General features: G+C 42.5%; 3 protein-coding genes across 5 annotated transcripts; all 3 read left to right on the top strand.

Moving 5' to 3' along the window:
• The first annotated feature begins 1122 nt into the window (after window positions 1–1122).
• Window positions 1123–5269, top strand: LOC6737883. The gene has a single exon (XM_002084675.4). It carries the CDS (start codon window positions 1173–1175, stop codon window positions 5187–5189), a length of 4017 nt encoding a protein of 1338 aa, XP_002084711.1. The 5' UTR covers window positions 1123–1172; the 3' UTR covers window positions 5190–5269.
• Window positions 5270–6100: 831 nt separating this feature from the next.
• LOC27209223 (putative uncharacterized protein DDB_G0277255) lies at window positions 6101–8267 on the top strand. 3 transcript variants are annotated; one of them, XM_039293331.2, is made up of 3 exons: window positions 6101–6331; window positions 6390–6518; window positions 7687–8267. In XM_039293331.2, exons 1-3 carry the CDS (start codon window positions 6271–6273, stop codon window positions 8253–8255), a joined length of 759 nt encoding a protein of 252 aa, XP_039149265.1. In that variant the 5' UTR covers window positions 6101–6270; the 3' UTR covers window positions 8256–8267. The 3 variants fall into 3 exon arrangements, with proteins under 3 accessions (XP_039149265.1, XP_016031667.1, XP_016031668.1); XM_016184689.3 differs by lacking the exon at window positions 7687–8267 and adding an exon at window positions 7199–7581; XM_016184690.2 differs by lacking the exon at window positions 7687–8267 and adding an exon at window positions 6599–7283 and having other exon boundaries at window positions 6244–6331.
• Window positions 8268–8776: 509 nt separating this feature from the next.
• LOC6737885 lies at window positions 8777–10809 on the top strand. The gene is made up of 2 exons (XM_002084677.4): window positions 8777–8974; window positions 9563–10809. Exons 1-2 carry the CDS (start codon window positions 8827–8829, stop codon window positions 10732–10734), a joined length of 1320 nt encoding a protein of 439 aa, XP_002084713.1. The 5' UTR covers window positions 8777–8826; the 3' UTR covers window positions 10735–10809.
• Window positions 10810–13415: the final 2606 nt, after the last annotated feature.

Genomic DNA, 13415 nt, shown 5'->3' on the forward strand with positions numbered 1-13415 from the left:
TTGCCATTCAATTCGCATGACATTTGTCTACACATATATTGCATTTCATTGACAGGCCTTCTGTGCGTAGCAGCTGTCAGCTGCGAATGCGAATAAATTGTATTTTTCCTAACCAAATTCAATTACCTAATGATTTGTTTTACATGCAGCTTTTTGTTCGTTTCCGGAGAACAGAAACAGACATCCAATGGCCAAAGGAATCTCGACTATACGATTGCCGAAATTCACACGCACGAACAGTGCTGCAAATTAGTCAGTGGTCATGTACATATAGGTTTTTATATATATGTATGTATATGTAGTATGGCTGACCACTCGGCAGTGGCCATCAGTTGACCCAACATTTATTTGATTTGGTCAGTATGAATGCTTCCGTTCTTGGTCTGCCGTTGATGCTGATTGAGTGCATTTTAGCTTTCAATAACAAATGTTGCTTTAGCTTAATAAGTTAATTAATTCATAGTATATGTGACACGTAAGGATGTGTATTCATCAATGAAAATTCAAATCTTTCGAAGAAATATTATTTCTTAGGCTTTCCTTTTAATTTCTAAAAATGTCATTTAACTTAATGCGTTTCCTTTTATTACTTTTATTATGCGATTGTATATTAATCCCATATTCAATTAATTTATTATTAACCACTAACAATAGAAATACAACATCAAGTGAAAGCTCTTTGCAATTAACTTTATGGTAAATAGATTATGGCTTATTACGTCTGACTAATTTCTTCGGTTTATAGGTTAATGAATGGCACACGATAAGAATCTTAATGGCCAGGAACTTACTATTATTAACGAATATCAAGCTAAGATAACATGGTAGCGAAAAACTTTATAGATAATTTCCTCAATGGACATTGCACTTGAAATGAATGTAAACACAAATTTAGTTGGTGAAGAGGCATTAAAATATTTTACAATCAAAAATTAAGTTAGAGAATAGAAAATTAATTTATACGTGATCACATTAAGTGGCTTTGAAAAGGTTATTGACGTTATCTTTAGCCAAGCATTGATTGTATTTGTGTTAGGTTACCAATTTTGTGATATTTATGGCTTTATTTTTAATCGGCCACAATAAAAGACGTAATCTACGCGATAAGCAGTCCATATAAGAGGGAACTACGCATGTCCCACATTTGGCATTACGTTCGCTGAATCGTAGCAATGTGGAGCAATCGCTGCTCTATTTTTATCCTGGCGCTGTTGGTCGCCAGCGGTGCAGTAAAGGTATCCGGAAGATTGCCTCGAATCCTGCCGGAATCTCTCGCCGAAGGCGATGAAGGTGTAACAGTGCGCGGAGATTGTGAATTTAAGGTGAACGGAGACCTAAACGATCCTGCTCCTCTCTTTTCGCGACACAATTCCTACGAAATTATTGTGCCAGATCCCACGGACACAGTGCGTCTGGTCAATGGCGAACTTTTGGATATGTTCTGCCCGGGAGTAGGATTTGCAGCTCCATTCGTAAATCGATGGCAGGTGACGGCTACGTGTCTGCAGAATAAGTACTTTCTGGTCGATGATTTAATCTATCCGTTTGCCAACTTTTCCTGTACCGCCTGGCCCATATTTACTGCCCTTCGGTCAGGTAAGGATTGCAATGGAGGCACAGATCTCGTCCAGGTAGGATTCGAGGTGGAGGATGGAGGCTTCCTGCAGAGCTATGAACTGTGCCACGATGCCGAGGCGGAAGCCACGCGATATGTTCACCACGTGCTCTATCCATCGAGCTACGATTATCAGCATGGAGTGGCGCGACCCAACTTTATCGAACTCGATTTCTATGGCGGAAGGGATGTGAATACCAAGTACACTCAAGTACAGCAGAACATCACAATCAGTAACATACTCGGTCTGGATGCCTCACCTTACTTCAACTTTAGTGATAACCGCATCCTGGCTCGGGGACATATGATCGCCAAAACGGATCAGATCTTCGGGGCGGCTCAGCACTCGACATTCCTGTTCATCAATGTGGCACCTCAATGGCAGACCTTCAACGGAGGCAACTGGGAGAGAGTGGAGACTAGTGTTCGGAAATTCGTGGCCGATCGTAATCTCACCACTGATTGCTATACAGGCACTTGGGGTGTTTCAACCCTTCCCGATGTGGACGGCATTGAGAGGGAGCTATATCTGGACTTCGATGAGAACAACAATGGCTTGATCCCAGTGCCCAAGATTTATTTCCGTGTGGTCATCGATCGGGTGACTCGCGAAGGCATTGTGCTAATAGGCATTAATAATCCCTATCTGACACTGGAGCAAATCCAAAAGGACTACATACTATGCAAGGATATTGGCCATCAGCTAAGCTGGTTAACTTGGTACAAAGAAGATCTGCACGAGGGTTATTCCTATGCTTGCTCTGTAGAGGATTTCATCGAAGTGGTTAAGGACTTGCCGCTGGAGGACCTGCACACAAATGGTATCCTTGGATTGGACGACGTGACCACTGTTGAGCCTTCGACAACCGAAAGTTCCACAACTACTGAAGAGCCGAGCACAAGTACGAGCACCGAAGTCCCATCAACCACTGATCCTACACCTAGTTCCACTAGCGTTTCTTCTACCACCGAAGAGCCAAGCTCATCTACCGCTTCACCTACCACTGAACCACCTACCTCCACAGTTACATCCACCACTGAACCACCTACCTCCACAGTTACACCTACAACTGAACCACCCACCTCCACAGTTACACCCACAACAGAACCAAGCTCGTCTACCACTCTGGAACCTACTTCAACTACACCTTCCCCTACCACTTCACAACCAACTTCATCAACCGAAGAATCTACTTCAACATCTGCAACGTCTACCTCTACTTCAAGTCCTCCGGTGACTACTGCCAATCCAATTGCCAATCCCTGTAGATTTAGTACAAATGGTGATCTCAAGGACCCTGCTCCACTACTAACACCGCAAGGAGCTCTCAGCTGGCTGGTACCCGATGAAAGTGGGCTTTACACCGTGGAAGAAGGCTCTTCCATTGATCTGCACTGCACTGGAGCTCTGGTATCACCATTTAATAGGTATACAGCTCTGACCGCTCGTTGTGTTGGTGATCAATTGTACGAGGCCGAAGGTCAGCAGGTCAATATTCGAGGATTCGTCTGCCAGAGTTGGCCCACCTATGCGGCAGTCCGATCGGGACAATCCTGCGCTGGTGGTACGGATGTGGTGCAAATCGGCTTCGATGTGGCTGCCGGTTTTCTTAGCCATGTCGAGCTCTGCTACGATCAGCAGGAGCAGATCTCCAGATACGCTCGCTACGAACTGACTCCGGGCAATGTGGCTTACCAAAAGGGTGTTGCTCAACCGGGCTATCTCCGAGGTGATTTCTATAGCGGCGAAGATGTCAATGTTCTATATGGCCAATCGAACCAGCTGGATGCATTTAGTACGGCCCTGGGATTAGATGCCAGTCAGTACTTCGACAGCACTAAGGATCTCTATCTGACCAGAGGACAGCTGGCTGCTCGTCTTGATTTCGTTCATAGTTCCGCCCAAAGAGCAACCCACTTCTATGTCAACGCAGTTCCTCAATGGAGAAGCATCAATATTGGAAATTGGCTTGCAGTGGAATCAAGTTTGAGGCAATTTGTGGCGGATGAGGCACTAAATGTGAGTGTACATGCCGGCAGCTATGATATCTCAACTCTACCCAATTCACAAGGTGTCCAGACACCTTTGTATCTGAATGCTGAGACCAAACAACTGCCAGTAGCTAAGATCCTCTATCGCATTGTTATCGATCAGGAAAGTCGCAAGGGAGTAGTTTTAATTGTGGTCAACAATCCACATATAACTTTGACGGAGACCCTCGAGGATTATGTGATCTGTGAGGATGTGGGAGCGCAAATCGATTGGTTGGACTGGGACAAGGCAAACCTTCAGAAGGGCTACTCCTATGCGTGCTCTGTAGAAGATTTCATCGAAGTGGTTAAGGATTTGCCCACAGATCAACTACAAACAACAGGAATTCTTGGTTTGACTAACCAGATCTTGGACAATGAAGTGTGCAGCTTTAAAGTGAACGGTGATCTCAAGGATCCGGCTCCTTTATTTGTAGTCAGGAGTGAATTGGGTCATGCGAGGTATTTGGAACCGAATCAAGAAGGAGTAGTTCAGCTAAAACATGGGGAAGCCCTTGAGTTCCACTGCATCAAGTCCTTCAGTGGACTCTTCTCTGGTTATACATTCGTCAATTCAACATGCTGGCAACAGCAGAGCATCCTGGCAATGGGCAGTTTGTATCAGCTGCAGGACTTTGTCTGCACTTCCTGGCCAACATACACTGCTCGTCGCGCTGGTCGTCCTTGCAATGGTGGTACTGATCTGCTTGAAGTGGGATTCCAGCTGTCATCCTCCTCGAGCGATGACTTCCTGCAGACCTATGACGTGTGTCACGATGAACTGAGCGAGGTCACCCGCTATGTGCATCATGTTTTGTACCCCGGAAGTGACCAATACCAGCGATCTGTCTCCAGGCCATCCTTTATACCCGGCGACTTTTACGGAGGCAAGGATGTGAACACTTTGTACACCCAAGTTCAACAGAATATCACGGTTTCCGAGATTTTGGGCATGGATGCCTCACCCTACTTCAACACCACTGGTAATGTCTATCTGGCTCGGGGTCACCTTTCCGCAAAGACCGACTTTGTCTTTGGGGCCGCTCAACAGGCGAGCTTCTTCTTTGTGAATGCGGCACCTCAGTGGCAGACCTTTAATGGCGGAAACTGGGAACGAATCGAGGATAGTGTGAGGAAGTTTGTGGCGGATGAAAACATCACAGTGGATTGCTATACGGGCACATGGGGTGTGTCCACCCTGCCGGATATAAATGGCATTGAAAGGGAGCTCTATTTGGACTTTGATGAAAACAACAATGGTCTAATTCCAGTGCCAAAGTTGTACTTCCGCGTGATTATCGATCGCGAGAGCAGAAATGGCATCGTTCTGCTTGGAGTTAACAATCCACATGCCACCATAGAGCAAATCGAAAAGGACTATATCATCTGCCAGGATATTGGCGCCCAACTGAGTTGGGTCAGTTGGACCAAAGAGGACCTAAAGAGGGGCTATTCATATGCCTGTACTGTGGAGGACTTTACTGCAGTGGTGAAAGACCTACCCTTACAAGATCTGTATGTCGATGGAGTCCTGGGTGTTTAATACCAGATTTTGTGGGTGTGTGCAAATTCCAAAAAAATAACGAATTTCTTAATTTAAAACCAATAAAAAGATAATCTTATAGCAAACAGGTTTTTATTGAAGGGAAGCCCCTAAGAAAATGCTTTAAGGCACGTTTAAATTCAGTTCTCATGGGCCATAAAACAGGGAAATCACGTTTAGCTTTTGTTCGCTTTGGATTTTATTGCATGTTGGACATATTGATAAGAGTAAGGTTATCAAACGCTTGACGTTATCGTTTATGGCCGGGGTAGAGCTATTTATTTACCCTGCCATCGGACTATTTGCTCACGTGCCGCACGTTTTCCAAAACCTTAATTTTTTCTGCTGTTCCAGTAGCCCAAGAGGCAGTCCCTTGGCCCGAATCGAAGTCCCCATGGCAGTGACTTTCACATTGCTTATCGACGCTAAGGAAATACCTTGTATTACTTGTGCGGTTTCTTTTGTTTATCTTATCGCAACACAATCGTCGCAGAACGTATGAAGTATACGCCTGCTTGGTTAATAATTATAATGGACTTATCAGGGAGTAAACAAAAGGTATTAACCGAAAATGAAGCAGATAGAAACCAAAATTGGTGTCTTGATTTATATTGGTCGAATAATCATTCACTTAGGATTGTTGTGAATTCAACAATGCGGTCTATGACAATTAAAATTCGTTTCAATTAATCAGTAATATCTATCAAGGTTGAAAGTGTGTATTATTTTGTTAAGCAATGTTTATTTACCCCTGTTCAAGGCGTAGTTCAAAGACCGTTTAATAGATAGTTCTATTCGGCTAACCTACTGCTGAAATATTAAGTCAGTAACTTATTAATCGTGTAAATTTTAATATATAGTAATGTACAATTTAAACAGCCATAAAAAAATATTCAATTAGCACTGTTTAATGGAATTTTATTTATGTTAGAAAGAGTCAGAACAATAATCATCATATTTCGGTGATTTAATTTTGCAAATAATCATTATCGCAACGCATCAAGCATGAATATTCAAATGATATAAATATGAGGGTTTTAGGGAAAAGAATTTAGTTAGTTTCGCAATTTTACAATAGGAAATGGAACTATTTGGTATATATTTAATATTAGCCACGGCAGTTGTTGTCCAAGGATACAGAAGTAAGTCAGCGAACAGGATGAAGGATTAAATCTAAAAAATTCCTCACTACCGATACAGAATTTGGACTCAATTGTGAGGATATTGCCTGTATATCTGGTAAAAAATGCATTGTATCCAGAGTTCCCTGCGAAAACCCCGATCAGCAAGAAGGAGAGCAATGTGGAACCTATCCGGAGTGCCAATCAGGTTCGTGTAAGATTGTTTTTTCATCGGATATCCCCTTCATTCACACTGAAATCTGGCCCTTTTTAACTGATCCGTTTCAGATCAGCTGGCCAGCGATTTCACCATCGACACTACACAGACCACTGCCAACACCCGAAACAGCATCATCATACCCAGCACCCCCACGAGTCGCAATCGGAATAATAGGGATAGTGACTTTGAACTGCTGACCGATTTCAGTAACACCGATACATTTGCCACCCATGCAGGCCAACGGCAGGCTAATGTTTTGGTTATTGTTCAAGATGGTTCCCAGCAACCTCAGCAGCCAAATCCTTGGCTGAATCGAGGGCAAAGTCGCCCCTGTACCGTCAGTCCCCTCTACCCATATTCCTGCACTTATCCTGGTTATCCGAATTCGGGAGCAGGATTGCCTTCTTATCCGCAACAACGATCGGCCAATGGGCCACAATTAGTTCCTCCAACTCCACCATGCTACTATAACTGCTATCCCAAAGTGCGGTCAAGTTCATATGGCCAATATGGATACCCCCTGGCTAGATCAGCTAATCCCTCATCAACCAATAACTATTTAATCTACCTCACATTAGCTGGCTAAAAGACCAGGAGCTTTAGTTATGTGCAAATAATAAATATAGGATCTACTATCAACCTTTTTTGCGTTTCTATATCTTCACCAGTTTTGCACCGTTTCCGGCGAACGCCACAAATGCCTTATCAGCCTGTGGGGATGCCAGCTCCAATGCCACCCGGGTATCCACCACCTCGCCCACCGTTTCCAATGCAGCAGCCGCGTCAAGTTGCACCACAATATGTGATTCCACCTCAGCCCAATCCACAGTACGCAATTCAATACCAGGCCAACCGGCAATATGCCATGCAAGGACAACCCAACTCGGCCAATCCTGGGCTCTACTTCTCAGTAGGGATGTCCTATCCAACGTATATGAGCTATAATGGACGTTCCGCTGGGAACTCCCCTCCATCATTTTACAATCCGTACCCACCCAGTTATAGTACCTATAATTACAATATTAACTTACCCTTTTCGGGCGGATCTTAAGAATTCCAAGGCTACTCAGCACCGGATGGATTCCTTCCGAACATTATTTCATCACTTTCAAGTTCGTTGTTCCTAAAATTAACAGCTATTACATATATTTGTCAGCTTCTCTGGGGGAAACGATGACGGATCCCGAGATGAATTTAGATGCGACATTCTCACAATTTCACAATCGATCGGCACGACAGATTCCTATGCGTCCCATGCCAGGAGGAATGCCAATGCCAGGAGCGATGCCGTATCCTGGACCTGTTCCAATGAATGTACCAGCTCCGGGACGTGCGTATTATCCCTCGTATATGGGACAACCTTACATGGGACAACCGTACATGGGACAGCCGATGCCTGGACCCATGCCAGGTGCCATGCCCATGATGCCAATGATGCCCCAGGGAGGTGGAACTATGGGTGGTACCAGCATAATTGTGGAGCCCTTGGTAATCCTGCCAATGGGCATTGGGGCAGGCACGGGTACGGGCGTGAATCCAAATCCATATTACGGAGCAAATGGGGCTTATCCCACCTACAACAATTACAATCCCTACAACACGTACACTACTGCACGACCGAACTACGACTATAACAATTATAACAACAACAATAATAACTACCCGAATTACAATAACAATACTGGCAATAATAACAATTACAACGATTACAACTCATACGGTTAGATTTCAATTAAATGATCCCCGAAATACATTGTTTTTTTGCATTTACAAATATATCTAGCTAAATGAATATAATATGTACATACATTGTACTTTGATCGTTAGCCATAGGTCATTTAATAATAGATTTTTTTTTTCGATTATTAATTAAGAAAAATGTCAATTATAATTGACGATTCATCTTGGCATATTTATGTAAATTATTGAGATACATCATTCGCGAGATAAATCACTTTTTGTTTTAGCTCTGTAAAGAAAAGGGATCGAAAAAAGCAAAGAACTTAATGAGACCTAGACCTACATTTACATACCTATGTACATATGTATATAGGTATATAGATAGAAAGAACTCGGAAGTATTAAGAAAATACAAATAATCCAATAGTATTATCTTTATTCTCAGAGAGAATTCCAAGACAAAGAAGCAAAGCAAGAGAGCGAGAGAGAGAGAGCGTGAGAGAGAGTAAGATACAAGAGCACGAACTGAGAATATAAATAAAAACACCTGTTCACCAAACAAATTATTCAGTCGGCGGTTAGATAGCAACTTCGCCGGTCGACTTCACCCAACAAAATGACGCTTCAGTTTATCGGCCTGATTTTGGCGGTTTTGATTCTGAGAGAGAGTCTTGCACGTGAGGCGATCGCAAACATTCCAGATGTGGGTCAGATAATCAAAGATCTCGATGGACTGCACATCGATGGAGAAATATTTTATCAAGGTAAGTGGTCGCCTAAAAGTTAATAACCATACGTTTATCCAAAGCAGACTGAGCTTTGTTTGAGTAGTTTGACTGTAGTGGTCACATTCGGAATGAAATATACATTTTCGAATGCAAAAACGTCTGCTGTTTGTTTTTCTTTAAAAAAAAAACTTGTTAGAAACAAAAACTACCGAATCTTATTTACACATATGTAAAAGTCACCTGCTTCAACAAAGTAAAATACATAGCACCAAATGGCTGAAAAATAAATTGGTCTTAAAATTGGTTACAATTTCAAATAAGAAAGACTTAAATATTTAACAATATATATGAAAATAAAATTATTATATTATAATTGTTTTATATATGTATATATTATAATAGTATATTTTAATTTATATATGTATATATATATTATAATGTATTATATATATAAAATATATATATTATAATGTATTATATATATAAAATATATATATTACAATATATTATTATTGGTATATATAACAATAATATTGTGTTAAAATATTTAAACTTTATGCCATCGCCTAAAATTATGCCAAGAATTTTTAGCTACATCTTAACACATCTAACTTCCCATTTTAGGTTCTCCCTGCAGAGTGGATGTGCAAAAGGATCTGCCCCGTTCGGATAAAGTGCAGCCGCTGTACCTGCGCCCTGGAACAGATCTCTACTGGCTGCCCAATGCTGATGGATACCTGGAGGTTCAACGCGGCGCCAGCATTGAGCTGCACTGCAGCCATGCCTTCGCGCCCGCAAATGGAGAGTCTTTCGATGCGAAGCTGCGCTCCATTCGGGTGAAGTGCGTGCAGGACACCACCTTCGAGTGGATGGGTGCTAAAATCCAATTCAGCGACTTTGTCTGCAATCACTCCATGCCCTACACCGTGGAGCGATTGGACAGGAGTTGTGGCAGCAACACTCCGAGTCCATCCACCTCGTACTTGTATCGCGTGGGCTATGACACCGGAGATGGCAGATTTGTGGCCACCATGGAGCTGTGCCACGACCCAAATCACCTGCGCACCCACTACGCCCACCATCAACTGACACCGGCGAATGTGCACTTCCAGAAAAAATTGAAACGCCCGAGGTTTAGCACCGCCGGCCATTTCACGGGCTTTGACATGGCCAGAATTTATTCGCACAAGAGCCAGGAGAAACTGATGGTGCCCGGCCTCATTGACGTGAAGAGTGGTCTGTTCCTGGCCCGCGGACATTTGACGGCCAAAGCGGATCTAATCTATGCCAGTCAGCAGAAGAGCAGCTTCAACTACATGAACGTGGCGCCGCAGTGGCAGAGCTTCAATGGTGGTCAGTGGTCCAAGCTGGAGGACTCCACCCGACAATATGTGGCCCGGTCGGGCATCACGGCCACTGTGTATACGGGCATCTATGGCGAAATGAAGGTGGCTGGCAGCAAAGTCCTCCACCTGACCACCAATGCCGATAACATAGGTGTGGTGGCCGTGCCCCAGCTCTTCTATCGCGTCCTCATCGACGAGGGCCATCCGACCCGCGGAATCGCTTTGGTGGGTGTGAATAACCCACATGCCACCCTGGCCCAGATCCACGAGTCCTATATCATCTGCGATCCAGTGGAGGAGCAGGTGCAATGGCTTAGCTGGCTGCACAAAAGCAACGCCAAGGGTAACCTGAAGAATGGCTATCTGTATGCCTGTTCGGTGGCGAATTTGGCCCGGGCTGTCGGACATTTGCCACGCCCCCTTCTCGAGGTGGATGAGCTGCTCACTTAGATGTGGGCGGTGGCGGTTCGATTGCCCATACTTTTAAGTGAGTGCAATAAAGACTGAGTGAGTTGTGTGACACAACTGCAGTTTGGTATTAGTGAAAATCACGTCACAACACTGCAACGAATGTGCAATCTCTTGAAAATAATTTTGCAGAAATGCATTACTATATAAATATTTAGATATTACCTTTGAGCTATTACCTAGTGCAAAAAACAAAAAAAACAAACATCATAAATCTTGGAATTTAAATAAATCTTTAAAGAAAAGGTCTACAGATTTTGTCAACCTAACAAGTTAATTTCCATGAAGGAGTCGTCCTTGCCCATTCTTTTGCCAACCATCTGTGCCAGTTTCGTGTGTGTGTGTGTGTGCTCAGATTATTAACGCTCGTGTGGGCTTCACGCCATCAAAATCAAATGGGACATCGTGTGTGGTCATGTCGGGGGCGGGGCCACGCCCACGTTGGGGGCCTCGAATCGGGAAATGCTATACCCTCGTTATGCGATTGCCTTGTTGGCGAGGGCGCAAAAAAGCTGGAAGAAATGGGGATATCAAATACGGCTCGGCTGCATTACCTTCATGCCGTTCACAAAACACAATTTGTTCCACAACATTGATTTAATCCTTTTTCTTCTGGGCCACGCACACACACACACACACACACATACACATACACGGGAAATACAAACAACGCAACGCACATAAAATGGCTGTCGTGAAGAATTTTCTTAAATTTTCCGCTGGCTTTTTCATGGCATTTCCCGTCGTGGAGCTATGTCCTTGGCATTATCATGAATATTTGCCCCCTCTATTCAGTGCTTTCGATACATTTCCATTTGCTGATTTGAAGCGCACTTTCCACTTTTCCAAGCCCCAGCTCCTTGCCGCTTTTCCGTTTTTCCGATTTTCCGTTTTCCGCTCGCTTAGGTCGGTGTCGGTGTATTCGAAATGGGGCAAGCCGAAATTATGTTTTTATGCTTCCTTGTGCGGTAAGCAATATTTGCTCAAGTATCCCTCACAGACTGTTGGACAGTAATCATCAAATGGGGCACACAGAGTTGGGAAATTTGTGGTTGGGGTTTCAAGAAAACGTGGCGGAAGAATTAATAACAAATAATCACATGCCAGAGGGGTTAATAAAAAAACTATTTCGTATGGATTTTATATAATTTATTAAATAATTTAATATGACTAAGAGTATAACACAAGTTGGTTTGGCTGCGTTTAGATAGTTACGCTGAAAATGGAATTATTTAAAAAGTCTAATATAATTAAAACAAATTATCGAACAAGCTTCTTTGACATAACACGAGTTTGGACAACTTATGCAACAAAAGTTTAAAAAAAAAAAACAACGAAATACATAAAAAAAGTAACCAATTAAAAACTGATTTCTATGCAAATGAATTCTCCCGACAAGAAACAATATAACTTTCAACTTGCCTCACATTCCCTGGAAATTAAATGCTTTTTTTCTGTTCGGCTAGCTGAAAGGCACTTGTAGCAATCGTATACCGCTTAAGGACATGAAATGGAGTGCAGTACAAGGTCCGAAGTCCAGACGACTTTCCTTAGTGGCCATAACATTTCCCTTCAAATTGGTTACAAAAACAAGGAATACAACAAATTGCTTCGTTGTTGTTTGTCTTGTTTCTTCCGCAGACTTGATGAAAGTTTATCTGCTCCATGGAAATTGTGAGGTCAGTGGCCAAAAGGAGCAGCAGCAAGGATACCAGCGACCAACCGAAAAAAGTCAAATAATTGAACGCACTTCGCGCAGATGTTGTCGGGATTCTTTTTTATGGCATTGCTGGCAGAAGGATATGTTGTGTTGTGTGGCCGCCAGCGGAAATTATAATTTATATTTGGGTTTTCGCTCGGCCTCTGTGTGTATTTTAATATCGCCACCTCTTGTTTGGAGGCCAGCTCCAGTGGGCCTTCTTTTTTATTTTGATTAAAATGCATATTAAATATTTGGCAAGCAAACAAAAAAATAAAGTACTATAAAACCAACTGAAATGTATCAAATAAAATGATATATAAAAAAAGAGTGCAGAATACATAAAAAATATAATATAAATAATTTCCTGCTACCGCCTGAATTTATTTCCCGCTGTGGGTCCTGCTTCCTTCCGTCCTGGCGATAAACTATATACATACATACGTACCCTATATATTTATGTATACATATAGATTGAGCTACGAGGACCTTACCCGAACTTACAGCAAATCCTTCGCTATGCATGGAGGGGCATATAAAAATAAACAATGTTCGGGTTTATTTACATGTGCGTAAGAGCCAATGGGATTGGGAATGGGAACACAGGACATACAGGACCTACAGGATGCTGTAAACAATTTCATTTATATTGAAAATTGAAGATCTTTTGACCGCCCTTGTTTGGAATCGGCGTTTCTTTAATCGAAATGCAATTTGCGTTTGTGTCAGATTAATTCAAAAATAAATAAATGGTGTTGTATTCTTTCTGATTTATTGCATATATATTAGATATAAAGCTTCTTGCATTCTTTAAACTATATCTTTATTTGCAGTCCGTTCTTAAATTGGATTTGGATATCCTCAATTTGAGCAATAATTTCGTTGACTTTGACCAGTTTCCATTTTGGCCTGGCATAAAAAGCGAAACAACAAGCTGAAGTGAATAAAATACGTGCACACAATT

The sequence above is a fragment of the Drosophila simulans genome, chromosome 3L (genome assembly GCF_016746395.2).
Source record: "Drosophila simulans strain w501 chromosome 3L, Prin_Dsim_3.1, whole genome shotgun sequence".
In the NCBI taxonomy this organism is placed as follows: domain Eukaryota; kingdom Metazoa; phylum Arthropoda; class Insecta; order Diptera; family Drosophilidae; genus Drosophila; species Drosophila simulans.